This window comes from Anolis carolinensis, unplaced genomic scaffold, assembly GCF_035594765.1.
Source record: "Anolis carolinensis isolate JA03-04 unplaced genomic scaffold, rAnoCar3.1.pri scaffold_7, whole genome shotgun sequence".
Lineage (NCBI taxonomy): Eukaryota > Metazoa > Chordata > Lepidosauria > Squamata > Dactyloidae > Anolis > Anolis carolinensis.
Window position 1 is genome coordinate 13,753,552 of NW_026943818.1, and position 18,805 is coordinate 13,772,356.

At 37.1% G+C, this 18,805-nt stretch overlaps 3 protein-coding genes across 12 annotated transcripts in view; 2 read left to right on the forward strand and 1 right to left on the reverse strand.

Annotated features, from left to right (window-relative positions):
- The window catches only part of sh3glb2 (SH3 domain containing GRB2 like, endophilin B2), a 28,041-nt gene extending 25,724 nt beyond the window's left edge, over window positions 1–2,317 (forward strand). For all 9 annotated transcript variants that reach the window (XM_062959929.1, XM_062959931.1, XM_062959930.1 and 6 more), the window contains one exon: window positions 2,073–2,317. In XM_062959929.1, the coding sequence (XP_062815999.1) occupies window positions 2,073–2,180 (108 nt within the window). In that variant the 3' untranslated portion in view covers window positions 2,181–2,317. The remainder of the gene's footprint in view (window positions 1–2,072) is intronic.
- zer1 (zyg-11 related cell cycle regulator) overlaps window positions 1–18,805 on the forward strand; it is a 244,875-nt gene that overhangs the window by 20,264 nt on the left and 205,806 nt on the right. The gene's annotated exons all lie outside the window — the stretch shown is intronic.
- The window catches only part of nup188 (nucleoporin 188), a 71,457-nt gene continuing 57,546 nt past the window's right edge, over window positions 4,895–18,805 (reverse strand). For both annotated transcript variants that reach the window (XM_062959897.1, XM_062959896.1), the window contains exons 37-44: window positions 16,897–17,055; window positions 16,300–16,437; window positions 14,572–14,646; window positions 13,081–13,311; window positions 11,443–11,574; window positions 9,918–9,979; window positions 7,351–7,480; window positions 4,895–5,306 (exon numbers count right to left, since the gene is read on the reverse strand). In XM_062959897.1, coding sequence (XP_062815967.1) covers window positions 5,133–5,306; window positions 7,351–7,480; window positions 9,918–9,979; window positions 11,443–11,574; window positions 13,081–13,311; window positions 14,572–14,646; window positions 16,300–16,437; window positions 16,897–17,055 — 1,101 coding nt within the window. In that variant the 3' untranslated portion in view covers window positions 4,895–5,132. The remainder of the gene's footprint in view (window positions 5,307–7,350; window positions 7,481–9,917; window positions 9,980–11,442; window positions 11,575–13,080; window positions 13,312–14,571; window positions 14,647–16,299; window positions 16,438–16,896; window positions 17,056–18,805) is intronic.

Below are 18,805 nucleotides of genomic sequence, written 5' to 3' on the forward strand. Positions count from 1 at the left end.
ACTTCCCAAACTTACACTCCCACTCTATGCAGTTAACCTCTTCACTTGCTAAAATGTAACTTTGGGAAGTTTCTGGTTGCCAGCCAGAGGTATGTTTTAGAGATCTAAAACATACCTCTGGCTAGCAACCAGAAACTTCCCAAAGTTACACTCTAGCATTCCATTCCCACTCTATGCATTTAACCTCTTCACTTCTAGATTACACACAGCTTTAAACTCCTAGCACGATTTCACACTGTAACAATACATACGTAGCACCGCAACGGTAATAATGCGTAATGTGTTATGCCTGACCCGTGTCTTGCTGCCCCACATTCCATTCTTATCTCTAAAACATACCTCCGGCTAGAAACCAGAAACTTCCCAAAGTTACACTCTAGCATTACATTCCCACTCTATGCAGTTAACCTCTTCATTTCTAGATTACACACAGCTTTAAACTCCAAGCACAATTTCACACTATACCAATACACAGGTAGCACCGCAACGGTAATAATGCGTAATGGGTTATGTCTGACCCGTGTCTTCCTGTCTCACATTCCATTCTTATCTCTAAAACATATGTCTGGCTAGAAACCAGAAACTTCCCAAAGTTACACTCTAGCACAATGATGGGCAAGCTTTTGCGCTTGGTGTGTCAACATTCACCAAAAAACCTAGCATGGCTTGGGTGGTGTGTCACTTCAAGAAAAAACAACAACCATAATTTCGCAATATGTATAGTTGAAATAACAAAAATGTATAATTGTAATATATAACTGTATTTCATAAATCAAAAACTATTTACTACCCTTATTTCCATGTACAACAATCTATGGTACCTCTTGCAGTTTCCACGCTGATTTCTCTCTATCCTAGTTTCAATGTACAGTAGAATCTCACTTATCCAAGCCTCGCTTATCCAAGCCTCTGGATAATCCAAGCCATTTTTGTAGTCAATGTTTTCAATATATCATGATATTTTGGTGCTAAATTGATAAATACAGTAATTACTACATAACATTACTGCATATTGAACTACTTTTTCTGTCAAATTTGTTGTATAACATGATGTTTTGGTGCTTAATTTGTAAAATCATAACCTAATTTGATGTTTAATAGGTTTTTCCTTAATCTCTCCTTATTATCCAAGATATTCGCTCATCCAAGCTTCTGCCAGCCCGTTTAGCTTGGATAAATGAGACTCTACTGTAGTTATGAATAATGAATAATATAATGGTAATCATATGATAATATACTACAATAATAATAGAATATATATATATATATATATATATATATATATATATATATATATGTATGTATGTATGTATGTATGTATGTAATGTGCATAATTCCCATGGAGTAAACAACAAAACCACTGGACCAAATCACACCAAATTTGGCCACAAAAGACATAGTCATCCAATCAATCTGCAGGCAGCAGCGTGTGAGCAAAAATGGCTAGGTGTGTCAGTGCTAACACACGTGTCATACGTTGGCCATCACTGCTCTAGCATTACACTCCCACTCTATGCAGTTAACCTCTTCACTTCTAGATTACACGTAGCTTTAAACTCCAAGCACAATTTCACACTATACCAATACATAGGTAGCACCGCAACAGTAATAATGTATAATGTATTATGTCTGACCCGTATCTTCCTGCCTCACATTCCATTCTTATCTCTAAAACATACCTATGGCTAGCAACCAGAAACTTCCCAAAGTTACACTCTAGCATTACATTCCCACTCTATGCATTTAACCTCTTCACTTCTAGATTACACATAGCTTTAAGCTCCAAGCATGATCTCACACTGTACCAATACATACGTACCACTGCAACGGTAATAATGCGTAATGGGTTATGTCTGACCCGTACCTCCGGCTAGCAACCGGAAACTTCCCAGTTACACTCTAGCATTACATTCCCACTCTATGCATTTAACCTCTTCATTTCTAGATTACACATAGCTTTAAGCTCCAAGCACAATTTCACACTATACCAATACATAGGTAGCACCGCAAAGGTAATAATGTGTAATGGGTTATGCCTGACCCGTGTGTGTCTTCCTGCCTCTTTCTCGCAGATGATCATGGTGTACAGCCTCCCAGGGATGGACCCCGACTGGCTCGTCGGCGAGAGAGGCAACCAGAAGGGCAAGGTCCCCGTCACCTACTTGGAACTGCTCAGCTAAGCACACACTCCCGAAGCAAAGCTTCCTCGGCATCATTTTTGTCCCCCCCCCCCCAAAAGGGTTTTTATCCAAGACCATTTGCTCGTTTCCGGTCGGATTATATTCCCTTCCTCTTCACTTTGGGTCGAGGTCTCACCGGTGGCTTTCGGAGCCGACTCTCTTCTTTTTCCTTTGCTCGCTGCACCCCTTTCGGACTTCCTCGTATCGCCGTCTTCTCGACCGTTTTGTACATTCCGAGCTTAATTCGTTCCCCACTTTCCTAACTTTCCTCGAGAACTGTGAACCGCAGACGGAGAAAGAAGACTCGTTAAAATTCCAAAGAAAGGGATCCCGTTCTCGCGGGTGGAGATTCGCCGTCTTCTTTTTTGTTGCTTTCTTTCACGGCTGACCCAAAGAGCATTTTCTTCATTATGCTTTTTAATTTATTCTCGTCTCAACGGACTTGAATGTCACTTTTTCTCTTCGCTTGGACACTTGGAAATGTAAACGTACAAAACCCACGGCGGACCGCCTTCGAGTAAGCCATATTTCCCTCTCCGGAGCGAGAGAAGAACCCGGAGATGACTCTTCTCTTCCATCGGCTTGCCCTTTCGGATATGGCTGCGCTTATTTATTTTTTCCGAGATCCCTCTAACAACTCAATCCTGGTTGCGGAGCATTTTGGTGTGGCACATCTTATATCTATAATAATGACTGACATTTGCCAATAAAGCGCCTGGCCTGTTGTTCTGTCCTGCTTTTCTTTGTTTACATACATATTATTATTATTATTATTATTATTATTATTATTATTATTATTATGACACAGCAAACAAGATAGATATGCTGGATTTCGTATCACAAAATCACAATTTTGTGAAGGAACTTTCCATGCAATGTTTTGTTGTGCCAGCTGTCAGCTCTAGTTTGTAGTGCAGTTTTCTTGTACTGATTCTTTGTCTGCTGTGCTTTGAGGAGTTTCTGATTTTTGACTTCAATCAAATTATTTATTATTATTATTATTTATTATGACACAGCAAAAAGATAGACATGCTGGATTTCGTATCACAAAATCACAAGTCACTTCCCAAGTGTCTAGGACTGTGTGATGTTGTATTATTATTATTATTATTATTATTATTATTATTATTATTATTATTATTATGACGACACAGCAAACAAGATAGACATGCTGGATTTCGTATCACAAAATCACAAGTCACTTCTCAAGTGTCTAGGACTGTGTGATGTATTATTATTATTATTATTATTATTATTATTATTATTATATGACACTGCAAACAAGATAGACATGCTGGATTTCGTATCACAAAATCACAAGTTGAACACTTCCCAAGTGTCTAGGACTGTGTGATGTATTATTATTATTATTATTATTATTATTATTATTATTATTATTGTTACATAATATATTGGCTTTCTCTCCCAATTCAATTCTTCCCAAAGGACAACGGGCATCAAAATACAATTGTTTAAGAAGGCAGGACTTTATAAAGAATGCCAGCAGATTCAAAAACTTTAGGTTTTATATCTATGGATCTCTCCCAAAATTCATTTTTTTCCAATAGGCATCAAAATATAATTGCTGTGAGGAAACTGTTAAATCTTTATAAATAGCAGAAACAGAAGCTTGATTTTGGGAGGTGTAAGAAGCAGTTTGTCGAGCCATTGGGAGAGATGGGTAAGAAATAAAATATATGATCATTATTATTATTATTATTATTATTAGACTGATTTCCTTTCTCAAACAAGACTCAAAGCACCTTTCCAGTCCGACTGGGAGAAAGATCACCAACCCAAAGGGCAAAGTATAATGATCATGATATTATTATTATTATTATTATTATCATCATCATCATTATTAGATTGTCTTCCTTTTTCAAACAAGACCCAAAGCATCTTTCCAGTTCGATTGGGGGAAAGTCAACATCCCAAAGAGCAAAACATAGATAATATTATTGTTACTGTTGTTGTTATTATTATTATTATTTATAGCCCATTTTCCTCTCTCGAACAAGGCTCAAAGCATCTTCCCATCCGGCTGGGAGGAAGGTCACGATCCCAAAGACCAATGTTTAATAATCATATTATTATTATTATTATTATTACAGTATTATTATTTATAGCCCACTTTCCTCTCAAACAAGGCTCAAAGCACCTTCCCATCTGGCTGGGAGGAAGGTCACGATCCCAAAGAGCAAAGTATAATGATCATGATATTATTATTATTATTATTATTATTATTATTATTATTATTATTATTAGCCCATTTTCTTCTCTCAAACAAGGCTCAAGCACCTTCCCATCTGGCTGGGAGGAAGGCTACGATCCCAAAGAGCAAAGTATAATAATCATGATATTATTATTATTATTATTATTATTATTACTTATAGCCCACTTTCCTCTTTCAAACAAGGCTGACTGGGAGGAAGGCCACGATCCCAAAGAGCAAAACATAGGATTTCTGTTTGTGGGACTAACTTTTCTCGAGATGTTGTAAAAGTCGTCCTACCTGTGGCTGAGCCTGCCTGGTCTGTGTTCAACTCCTGACTTTTCGGCAAGGCTTTCCTGCTCTTCCTACTGCGCTTCCCCTCCTCCTCCTCCTCCTTCTATCTCCCTTGTGTCTTAATGAAGCTCGGGATTTATTTCCGGCCGAACTGAAACGAGAAGGCGATGCTTTGGGACAAGGACGGCCACGGGATTGCTTACAAACGTATGTGTGTGTGTTTTTAATCAGTATAAATAGGGAACGAGTCGTACAAAAAAAAGGAAGCGACGGAAAGCCTGGCGTTTCTAGAAAACAACGGCGGAGTCTTTTGGAGGAAGAGGCGGAAGGAGGAGCCTCGTCCAGAAGAGGAAGTCGGCCTCTCGGCAGGGTCTTGGTCAGGAGGCGTCCAGGCCCGGGACCCCCAGGGCGGAAGCGGCAAGGGGTGCTCCTCCCGGAAAGGAAGCTCATCTCTGGACGTGTCGGACGAAGGCCTGGACCAGCTGGAAGAGGGGCTCCTGCGCCTCCGGACCCGATTTGGAGGGGGGCTTGGCCTGCGCCGGGGGGAGGGGGGGCCCCGAGGACGGGGAGGACGGGCCCCCCCGGCGGAAGTAGCGGGAGAGGCTGGAGAGGAGGGTGCTCTGCGGGGAGAGGAGGGAGGAGAGGAAGGAAGGAAAGGAGGAAGGAAGGAGGGAAGGAAGGGAGGGAGGGAGGGAGGGAGGGAGGGAGAAGGAAGAGGTAGGGAGAAGGAAGGAAGGAAGGAAAGAAAAAGGACAGAAGAGGGAAAAGGAAGGAAGGAAAGGATGGAGAAGGGAGGGATGGAGAAATGGGGGAAGGAAGAGAGGGAAGGAGAAAGGAAAGAAAGAAGAGGGAGGGAGGAAAGATGGAAGGAAGGAAGGGATGGAGAAGGGAGGGGGGAGGGATAAGAAAGGAAGGAAAGAGAAAGGATGGAAGTGGGAGAAGGAAGGAAAGGAGGAAGGGAGAAAAGAAAGATGGAAAAAAGGGACAAAGGAAGGAAAGAAGGAAGGGATGGAGGGAGAAATGGAGGAAGGAAGAGAGGGAAGGAGCAAGGAAGGAAAGAGAAAAGTGGAAGAGGAAGGGAGAAGGAAGGAAGGAAGGAAGGAAGAAAAGGGGGAAGGAAGAAAAGAAAGACGGGAGAAAGGGACAAAGGAAGGAAAGAAAGACGAAGGAAGGAAGAAAAGAAAGACGGGAGAAAGGGACGAAAAAAGGAAGAAAAGGAGGAAAGAAAAAAGGGACAAAGGAAGGAAAGAAGGAAGAGATGGAGAAGGGAGGGAGGGAGAAGGGAGGGAGAAGGAAGGAAGGAAGGAAAGAGAAAGGAAGAGGAAGGGAGAAGGAAGGAAGGAAGAAAAGGAAGACAGGAGAAAGGGACGAAGGAAGGAAAGAAGGAAGGGAGAAAGGAAGGGAGGGAGAAATGGAGGAAGGAAAAGAGGGAAGGAGAAAGGAGGTAAAGAGAAAGGATGGAAGAGGAAGGGAGAAGGAAGGAAAGAAGAAAGGGACGAAGGAAGGAAAGAAGGAAAGGATGAAGAAGGAAGGGAGGAAGGGAGAAATGGAGGAAGGAAGAGAGGGAAGGAGCAAGGAAGGAAAGAAGAGGGAGGGAGTGAAAAATGAAGGGAAAAGGGAAGGAAAGTAGGAAAGGAGAAAGGAAAGATGGAAGAAAGGAGAAAGGAAGGGAGGCAGGGAGAAGTGGAGGAAGAGAGGGAGGGAAAGAAGGGAGAAAGGAAAGATGGAAGAAAGGAGAAAGGAATTGAGGGAGACAGGGAGGGAGGGAGAAGTGGAGGAAGAGAGGGAGGGGGAAAGGAAAGAAGAACGAGGGAAAGAAGGAAGGGAGGAAGGAAGAGAGGGAAGGAGGAAGGAAGGAAATGGGAGGGAGGGAGAAGGAAGGGAGGGAGAAAGGAAGGAAAGAAGGAAAGGCAGAAGGAAGGAAGCAAGCAAAGGACGGGAGGAAGAAAGGGACAAAGGAAAAAAAGGGAGAAAGGAAGGACAGAAGAGAGTAAGGAAGGAAGGTAAAGAGAGGCAGGCAAGCAAGCAAGCAAGCAAGAAAGAAAGGAGAGAACCAGACAGGTCAGATTACACTCTGCACAAATTAACGTGATCTTAAATATGTACTTAACTATTATATGTACTTAACTAAGTGGTGCCCAGCCAGCCTTGAGCCAAAAGTAGAGTCGAGGAATTAATATAAAATTATCATTATTATTACTATAATGCCTTTTCATATACGTGTTTCAACACTCTATATTACTATTACTACTATTATGATTATTACTAGATTATGACCTCCTTACCATCTTAAAAGTTGTTGGTGTTGTTATATGATTATGTTCTCTATTATTATTATTATTATTATTATTATTATTATTATTATTATTATTATTTCCTTTCCAGCTCAGAGTTGTCATTCCATCCAATGCTCAAAGCTAGCAAATGCCTCCCTCCAACTCTAAAAGAAACAGTGGTAATACACATCCCTTTAACAAGAGACTGGATGGCCATCTGTCGGGAGGAATCAGATTGTGTCTTCCTTTATTACATAAATGGGGTTGAATTGGATGGCCCTTGGGGTCTCTTCCAACTCTAGGAATCTGTAAGTAGAACTTTTATTATTATTACTATATTATTATTATTATTATTATTATTATTAATAATAATAATTTATTTCCTTACCAGCTCCGAGCTCAGCTCCTGCTTCATGCGCTGCTTGTCCCTCGGGTGAACGGCTGGGTCTTTCAGGTACCGAACAGCCTGAGAGATGAGCAGGTAGAAACAGTTCTCCATTGTAAACATCAGCAGAGACCTGGAAAAAGAGAGAGAGAGAGGAAGGCAATGCAGAACGAATAACACTGTGTAACATGATTATTGTTCCTGGGTTATAAATATCATTCCCTAATTGATTCTTTCATAAATACATGGAGAAAGTTGATCAAACTGCAGAAACAGGGAGGGCCAATCACAAGGCCTCCCCGATGTATTATTATTATTATTGACACAAAGACAGAGTATGACACAGCAAACAAGATAGATATGCTGGATTTCATATCACTAAATTACAAGTAAAAAAACTTCCCAAGTGTCTAGGACTGTGTGATGTATTATTATTATTATTATTATTATTATTATTATTATTATTATTATTATTATTTAATTGTATGACACAGCAAACAAGATAGATATGCTGGATTTCGTATCACAAAATCACAAGTCAAACACTTCCCAAGTGTCTAGGACTGTGTGATGTATTATTATTATTATTATTATTATTATTATTATTATTATTATTATGACATAGCAAACAAGATAGATATGCTGGATTTCATATCACAAAATCACAAGTCGAACACTTTCCAAGTGTCTAGGACTGTGTGATGTATATTATTATTATTATTATTATTATTACTATTATTATTATTATATTGTATGACACAGCAAACAAGATAGACATGCTGGATTTCGTATCACAAAATCACAAGTCGAACACTTCCCAAGTGTCTAGGACTGTGTGATGTATATTATTATTATTATTATTATTATTATTATTATTATTATTATTTATGACACAGCAAACAAGATAGATATGCTGGATTTCATATCACTAAATCACAAGTCAAAAAACTTCCCAAGTGTCTAGGACTGTGTGATGTATTATTATTATTATTATTATTATTATTATTATTATTATTATTATGACACAGCAAACAAGATAGATATGCTGGATTTCATATCACAAAATCACAAGTCGAACACTTCCCAAGTGTCTAGGACTGTGTGATGTATTATTATTATTATTATTATTATTATTTATTATGACACAGCAAACAAGATAGATATGCTGGATTTCATATCACTAAATCACAAGTCGAACACTTCCCAAGTGTCTAGGACTGTGTGATGTATTATTATTATTATTATTATTATTATTATTATTATTATTATTATTTTATTATGACACAGCAAACAAGATAGATATGCTGGATTTCATATCACTAAATCACAAGTCGAACACTTTCCAAGTGTCTAGGACTGTGTGATGTATTATTATTATTATTATTATTATTATTATTATTATTATTATTATTATTATTATTATTTTATTATGACACAGCAAACAAGATAGATATGCTGGATTTCGTATCACAAAATCACAAGTCGAACACTTCCCAAGTGTCTAGGGAATTATTATTATTATTATTATTATAGGAAAACTCAGCTACTCTTAGCAGCAGCAGGAATAATAATATGCAAATGCTCAGCTACTCTTAGCAGGAGTAGGAATAATAATAATCTTTATCATAATGATGATGATGTTAGACAAACATTCAGATGCTCTTAGCAGCAGCACGAATTATAATGTGCAAACACTCTACTACTCTTAGCAGCAGAATAATAATAATAATAATAATAATAATAATAATAATAATAATAATAATAATATAATGAGGATGATGATATAGGCAAACATTCAGCTACTTTTAGCAGCAAGAATAAGAATAATATGCAAACACTTGCCTATTCTTAGCAGCAGAAGTAATAATAATAATAATAATAATAATAATAATAATAATAATAATGTTGAACAAACACTTGGCTACTCTTAGCAGCAGCAGCAATAATAATAATAATAATGCTGATGATGATGTTAGGCAAACACAGTAACTCTTAGCAGCAGGAATAACAATAATGTACAAACACACCTATTCTTAGCAGTAGAAATAATAATAATAATAATAATAATAATAATAATAATAATAATAATAATAATAATAAAATATAGTATTATAATATATAATAATATTATTATTATTAATAATAATAATAATAATAATAATAATAATAATATGTTGGACAAACTCTTAAATATTCTTTCCGGCAGCAGCAGCAGAAATAATAATAATAATCATCATCATCAAAATAATAATGTAGGACAAACATTTGGTTACTCTTGGCAGCAGCAGCAGAAAATAATAATAACAACAACAATAATAATAATAGTCCTAGACACTTGGGAAGTGCTTGACGTGTGATCCAACACAACAGCCAGCATAGTGATCTTGTTTGCTTTGGACTAATCTTGTGTATCATATACTAATACTAATGATGATAATAATAATAATAATGTGCAAGCACTTGGCTACTCTTAGCAGCAGAAATAATAACAATAATGGGTAGCTTCATCAATTCCTTCCCTTGAAAATCATAATGTTGCATAAAGAAAGAGGAGAAAGCAGGAGACGTACTTGAGGGTCTTGTTCCCTTCCTGTCCGTCAGGCAGCACAAGAGAATCCTTCTTCTTGTCCAGCTTCATGCGGATAAGGAAAAGAATATAGAATATATAATACTAATATTATGCTATATATAATACTAATATTATGCTATAATAATATATAATAATAGAATACTAATATTATACTATACTAATAATATATTGGATATACATATAATATTATAATGTAATACAATATAACAATACACTATTTTAATTGTATATTATATATTACATGTAATATTTTAATTGTATATTATATGTTACATGTAATATTACTAATAGTATTGCAGTATTGTCGTATAGTACAATATTGTAATATATAATGCTAATATTGTGCTATAATAATAATATAATATATTGTATTGTATATACATATAATATTGATAATAAAATTATAATGTAATGCAATATGCTATTTTAATTGTATATTATATATTACATGTAATATTACTAATACTATTGCAGTATAGGCATATAGTACAATATCGTAATATATAATGCTAATATTGTGCTATGCTATTAATATAATATATTTTATATACATATAATATTCATAACATTATAATGTAATGCAAAATAATACACCATTTTAATTGTATATTATATGTTACATGTAATATTACTAATAACATTGCAGTATAGGCATATAGTACAATATCATAATATATAATGCTAATATTGTGCTATACTAATAATATAACATTTGTATATACATATAATATTGATAATAACCTTGTAATGTAATGCAATATAATAATAATACACTATTTTAATTGTATATTATATATTACATATAATATTACTAATAACATTGCAGTATAGTCGTATAGGTCAATATATTAATATATAATGCTAATATTGTGCTATGCTAATGATATAATATATTGTATATACATATAATATTGATAATAACATTGTAATGTAATGCAATATAATATACACTATTTTAATTGTACAGAAGAGTCTCACTTATCCAACATAAACGGGCCGGCAGAACCTTGGATAAGCGAATATGTTGGATAATAAGGAGGGATTAAGGAAAAGCCTATTAAACATCAAATAAGATTATTGTTTTGCAAGTTAAGCACCCAAACATGTTCTACTACAAATTTGACAGAAAAAGTAGTTCAATACGCAGTAATGCTATGTAGTAATTACTGTATTTACGAATTTAGCACCAAAATATCTTGATGTATTGAAAACATTGACTACAGAAATGGCTTGGATAATCCAGAACATTGGATAAGTGAGACTCTACTTTAGATATGACTGATACAGATAGATAGATGCATAAATATGATTGAGAAACATATATGATAGGTTTATAATAGAACCCTGGAGTTGGAAGGGACCTCTAAAGGCCATCCGGTCCAACCGTCTTCTGCCATAAAGGAAGACACCATCCGATCCTTCCCGACAGAGAGTCATCCAGCCATAGATATGATTCAAATAGATTGATAGAGGCATAGATATGACTGAGGAAAAGACGTGCCTACCTCTCCCAGCATGTTAAGGGCCACGTTGACGGTGGCCAACAACGTCCCAAAGGAAGGGGCCACCTCGGAATCGAAGGCCGGGGTCGTGAAGCTCAGCAGGAAGAGGACGTTGTATTCTGCAAGGTCCAGAGACTGCAAGAGGGACAGAAAGAGAGAGAAAGAGGTTAGAAGGTATAAATATACACACATATATATATATATACAGTGGAGTCTCGCTTATCCAACGTATAAGCTTGGATAAGCGAGGCTTGGATAAGTGAGACTCTACTGTATATATATATATATATATACTAGCTGTGCCCGGCCACGCGTTGCTGTGGCAAAGTGGTGGTGGTATTGGTTAAAAATTGTTGTGGAATTTTTATTTGACGTTATTTGTATTTTTTAATTAATTTTATTGTAACTTATCTTTTTTATTTATTATATTTTATTATTTTGTTGTATTATTTTTAGTTATTTTGTTATTATAGTATTTTATTGTATAAATTTTTTGTGTGTTTAATTATTTTAGTGTTTGTTTTTTATTGTATTATTTGTATTTATTTTATTTTTTATTCTATTAACACTGGGCTGAGTGGGTTGCTAGGAGACCAAGTGGGCGGAGCTTAGCCTTCTAACTGGCAGCAATTGGATTAAAAACAATCATTTATCTCCTTCTAATTAGGACTTTATTTTTCTTGTCTTTTTGTTGTCGGAACCTAGGGGCAAGGATGGTGGGTTGTGTTGCCAAATTTCTAGGTTCTGGGGCTTGTACTTTTGTTGTTTAGTGAGAGGAACGAACACCATTACTCCTTTATATATATAGATATCCATATCCATATAATATATATATTTATTTAATGCTTAGACCATAGGTCTTTCGCATACAAGACGAACAAACAAATATACAAAAGCCAGACCATCTATATATATAAAAGAGTGATGGAATCCTCGCGACCGACAAAACAACAAAACTAAACACCCCACAACCTCAAAAATTGACAGCACAACCCCTCATCCATGCCTCTAGGTTGATACAACAAAACGAAAAGAAAAATAAAGTCCTAATTAGAGGGAGAGGAATAATTGTTTTTATCCAATTGCTGCCAGTTAGAAGGCTAAGCTCTGCCTACTTGGTCTCCTAGCAACCCACTCAGCCCAGGGGACAAGCAAAGTTAGGCCTCACTTAGGCCTTTTCCACACTGCCTATAAAATACAGACACCACCAGATAACGCCACAGCAACGCGTGGCCGGGCACAGCTAGTCAAATACAATATAAAACATGCCATTAAAACCCTATAATAAAAGTGAAGGAATATGGGGTGCATTTCCTCCTAGACGTTCTGTTTTTCCTCCAGAATGGACATCCCAGGGTTCCCTAATTTGCATGACCCTGCCCATTGCCTCTCCCTTAACCCTTTCCTATGGCACACAGTTCACAGAGGAATTGATCAGCAACTGAACAAGAGGTTTGGGGAGAATTTGCCATTATTTACAAAAGTTGTACTTGACCCACATCCACAGCAACCCGGTGATTCCGGCCATGAAAGCCTTCGACAACATATTATCCGATGATGTTATGATTCCAACCACGACCATCCTTTGACTCTTCTTAAGGAGGCAGGTTCCAGAAAAAGTCTCGTGGGGGGGGGGTGTACCTGATCGAGGAGGATCTGGCAGATGTCCGGGGTGAAGTGTCTCAGGGCGGCCAGGGACTTGCTGAGGATCTTCAGGAGGCCGTACTGGACGGTGCGCAGGGAGCGCTGCTCGGCGGCCTCTGCTTCGGGGCTGGGGGCCTTGGCCAAGGCGGGGGGCGGCGGTTGCGGGGGGCGCGGCGGGGGGCGGGGAACAGCCGGGAGTGGCGGGGGGAGCGACTCCCCGTTCTTGGCCTGAGAGAGAAGCAGACGTAGAGACAGACATGAGGGAGTCACAATATAATAATATATAGTAATATAATAATTGTATCTTATATATTACATGTAATATTACTAATAATATTGCAGTATAGCGGTACAGTACAATATAGTAATGCATAATACTAACATCGTGCTATGCTAATGATATATTGCATATCCACATAATACCGATAATAATATAATGTAATACAGTAATAATAATACAATAGTTTCTACCCACAAACTGGAAGTGGGTTAATAATAATAACAATTATTATTATTATTATTATTATTATTATTACTATTATTACTACTTCTATCTTCTTATTTATCCCATTTATACCCCACCTCTTTCCACCCCGAAGGGGACTCAAGGCGGCTTACATATGGAAACCATTCAATGCCTCACACACACAAATATAAGCTTAAAAAAGAATTAAAAACCATACATATTAAAAATATTATATCAATATTAAAATCACGTCATCCAAAAATCATTCCGTTATCACTGCACTACTACTATTACTATTATTTGTTTCTGTCCACAAACAGGAAGTGGGTAATAACAACATCATCAACAACGTCAACAATCATTGCACTACTACTATTACTATTATTATTTGTTTCTGTCCACAAACAGGAAGTGGGTAATAACATCATCAACAACAACTACATCAACAATCATTGCACGACTACTATTATTTGTTTCTGTCCACAAACAGGAAGTGGGTAATAACATCATCAACAACAACAACATCAACAATCATTGCACGACTACTATTATTTGTTTCTGTCCACAAACAGGAAGTGGGTAATAACATCATCAACAACAACAACATCAACAATCATTGCACGACTACTATTATTTGTTTCTGTCCACAAACAGGAAGTGAGTAATAACAATAACAACAACATCAAAATCATTCTACGACTATTACTATTATTTGTTTCTGTCTACAAACAGGAAGTGGGTAATAACAACAACAACAACATCAACAACATCAAAATCATTGTATGACTATTACTATTATTTGTTTCTATCCACAAACAGGAAGTGGGTAATAACAACAACATCAAGAATAATTCATGTATTATTTATTTCTACCCACGGACATAAGGAGATATGTAAGGAGAGATGGGTAATAAATAATAATAATAATAATAATAATAATAATTATTATTATTATTATTATTATTAATATTATTATTAGGGAGGGAAATCTCTCTTTCCTTTCTGCCTTGAGGCCTCCTTACCTGCAAGTAGTGCTGCAGCATTTTGCGGCTGTGGAGCAGTGACGTGCAGGCCTGGCACAGGTAGCACAGGTTCACCTGAAACCAAGAAGAAAGGTACCATATATGCTCAAGTATAAGCCGACCCGAATATAAGCCGAGGCACCTAATTTTGCCACCAAAACCTGGGAAAAATTATCGACTCGAGTATAAGCTGAGGGTGGGCAATGCAGCAGCTACGAGTCAATTTCTAAAATAAAAACAGATAACAATAAAATTACACTAATTGAGGCATCAGTAGGTTAAATGTTTTTGAATATTTAGATAAAACTGTAATTTAAGATAAGACTGTCCAACTCTGATTAAATCATTATTCTAACCTTCTTCAATGTAAGTGTGATTACGTATCCATCCAATAATAATAATAGAGTAAAATAATAAATGTAATAACAATAATAGAGTAAAATAATAAATGTAATAATAATAGAGTAAAATAATAAATGTAATAATGATAGAATAAAATAATAAATGCAATAATAATGACAATAGAGTAAAATAATAAATGTAATAATAATAATAGAGTAAAATAATAAATGTAATAATGATGACAAGAGTAAAATAATAAATGTAATAATAATAGAGTAAAATAATAAATGTAATAATAGAGTAAAATAATAAATGTAATAATGATAGAATAAAATAATAAATGCAATAATAATGACAATAGAGTAAAATAATAAATGTAATAATAATAATAATAATAATAGAGTAAAATAATAAATGTAATAATGATGACAAGAGTAAAATAATAAATGTAATAATAATAGAGTAAAATAATAAATGTAATAATGATGACAAGAGTAAAATAATAAATGTAATAATAATAGAGTAAAATAATAAATGTAATAATAGAGTAAAATAATAAATGTAATAATGATAGAATAAAATAATAAATGTAATAATAGAGTAAAATAATAAATGTAATAATAATAGTATAAAATAATAAATGTAATAATGACAAGAGTAAAATAATAAATCACTTCTTCACTTCACTTCACTTTATTTCTTAATGAGTCGCTCTCCACCCGAGTGCTCCGAGCGACTTACAATTTAAAGTATCATTCCACAGTATAAAAACATTCAACATAAAAACATTCAACAGTGACTATTTGGCAAATTTGATCTGATTTACTTAAATGCACAACCAAACAGCCAAGTCTTGAGCGCTTTTACAAAAGGTCGCAACTCCGACATTGCTCTAACATATGGAGGCAATGAGTTCCACAGAATTGGATGTAACAAATTGGATGTAGAAACAAATAAATGTAATAATAATAGAGTAAAATAATAAATGTAATAATAATAATAATAATAATACATAGAATAAAATAATACATGTAATAACAATAATAATAGAGAGAAAAATAATATATGTATATACTCGAGTATAAGCCGACCTGAATATAAGCCGACCAGGACACTCACTCAAGTATAAGCCAAAGGGGTCTTTTTCAGCCCTAAAAAAGGACTGAAAATCTCGGTTTATACTTGAGTATATATGGTATATTCTGGGAAAAGGTAAGACTGAAGCCTTGGACCGTTAGAAAGAAAAAAAGAGAATCCGATCCCTCCCGGCAGATGGCCATCCAACCTCGTAAACATTGAGCAGGTTCAGAGAGACAGGGGTGTAGATAGCTCGGAGGGGCTTCCCAAAGACCATCCAGTCCAACCCCTTTCTCCCTTTTTCCATACCTGGACATCCCTAAGGAGCTGGGGCAGGTGGAAGTGCCATTCCTTGGTGAAGTTGGAAAGCTGGAGGAGGAATCCCACGGTGTGGTCAGCCTCTTCCAGGCAGGCCAGGCTCGGCACCGTCCGGACGGCGTTCAGGCACTGCAAGGAGAGGGAACACTCGCATTCGGGACTTTGGAGCAAAAAGAAATAGTTGCCTACCTGTAACTGTGTTTCTTTGAGTGGTGATCTGTGAAATTCCCATATGGGTTTCCCTTTGTGCTTGCACAATGCAGTTCGGAACCTTCTAGACCTTTTCTATTGAAACATTTTGATGGTAGCCCCGCCCACTCTCCCAGAGAGTATATATACAGCCTCAGTCCTCTTTTTCCGCGCTGACTGCAGCTAGGAACCTTCGGTTTGTGCCTTTTTAACTTATTCTCTTAACAACTACTGACTGCACTGGCCTTTTTTTGGCTGTCTTTTTCTATTCCTGACTTTATGCACTGTTTTTATTACCCCTGGGGGAGGGCGATGTTGCTCGGGTCTGTGCCATCTGCAACGGCATTGAGACTTGGGCTCCGATTTCAAGGACCGCCAAGGGTTCTCTCCGTCCCCTACCTGGAGGATGCGCTCCTGATGGACGCCCACAAAGTCCAAGGCATCGGTGAGGAAGTTGTAGCGCAGCGTCTTCAGAAGGCGCTCCATCAAGGAGACGGAAAGGCGGTAGACGCCCGGCCACGAAGGGGCGTCCTGGGACTTCCGAGAGGACGGGGGCACCTGCAAATACATACATATTTATATTATATTGTGTTATATTCTAATATAATATAAGCAGCCCCCAGTGGCACACGTTACAGCAATGGGCTGCTGAACTTGCAGACCGAAAGGTCACAGGTTCGAATTCAGGGAGCAGAGTGAGCGCCTGCTGTTAGCCCCAGCTTCTGCCAACCTAGCAGTTCGAAAAACTGCAAATGTGAGTAGATCAATAGATATAGAGGAGTTACAGTTAACTATAAAAGAAGAATTAAAACATGTTCAAAAAGACATTGAGAGGATAAAACAAGGAAATATAGAATGTGCTAAGGAGAATAAGATATTACAGAAAAAAGTAAAAGGACATGGAAAAATCAATAAATGTAATGGAAAAAACAGTAATAGCACTTAAACAACAACAGGAGGTACGAGAAGCAAAGGAAAAAGAATATCAATTGAGGTTTAGGAATATAGTAGAAGAAGAAAAGGAAAATATTAGAGATACAATTATAGGGATAATAACACAAATAACCCAAAAGACAACTGAAGAGTTGGAAGGAAGCATAGATAGAGTGTTTAGAGTGCAAATAACCACGCCAGACACCATAATACACCAAGAGATGTCTTGGTATACTTTGGCAGAAAAACTCCTCTTTCAATTCTTTTCTTTTTGTTGTATGAACGTAGAGGCATGGATGAGGGGTTGTACTGCCAAGTTTAGTGTTTCTGGGATGTGTAGTTTTGTTGTTTTGTCCTAAGCCGAAATTTCATTACATATATATATATATATATATATATATACTAGCTGTGCCCGGCCACGCGTTGCTGTGTTGTTGTCTGGTGGTGTTGGTGAGAAATTGTTGAGGTCGTGGTGGTATTGAATGTCTGTTGTATGGTTGTCTTTATGTTTAGTATGCACACTGAAGTGGATTATATGGCAGTGTGGAGTCAAGATAATCCAATTTAAAACAGATAATATAAGATTCTAAATGCGTTATATAGCTGTGTGGAAGGGCCTTGGGTTTACACTGCCATATAATCCAGTTAAAATCTGATAATCTGTGGAAGAGGCCTAAGTGAGGCCTAACTGTGCCTGTTCCCTGGGCTGAGTAGGTTGCTAGGAGACCAAGTGGGCAGAGCTTAGCCTTCTAACTGGCAGCAACTGGATAAAAACTATTATTCCTAGAATCATAGAATCATAGAATCATAGAATAGTAGAGTTGGAAGAGACCTCAAGGGCCATCTAGTCCAACCCCCCGCTAAGAAGCAGGAAATCGCATTCAAAGCACCCCCGACAGATGGCCATCCAGCCTCTGCTTAAAAGCCTCCAAAGAAGGAGCCTCCACCACGGCCCGGGGGAGAGAGTTCCACTGCCGAACAGCCCTCACAGTGAGGAAGTTCTTCCTGATGTTCAGGTGGAATCTCCTTTCCTGTAGTTTGAAGCCATTGTTCCGTGTCCTAGTCTGCAGGGCAGCAGAAAATAAGCTTGCTCCCTCCTCCCTATGACTTCCCCTCACATATTTGTACATGGCTATCATGTCTCCTCTCAGCCTTCTCTTCTGCAGGCTAAACATGCCCAGCTCTTTAAGCCTCTCCTCATAGGGCTTGTTCTCCAGACCCTTAATCATTTTAGTTGCCCTCCTCTGCCCTCCTCTGGACGCCTCCTCTGGCAGCACAACCCCTCACCCATGCCTCTACGTTCCTCTCCCTGTAATTAGGACTTTAGGAATTTAGGAAAAGAAAATACTTTTCTTTTTGTTGTATCAACCTAGAG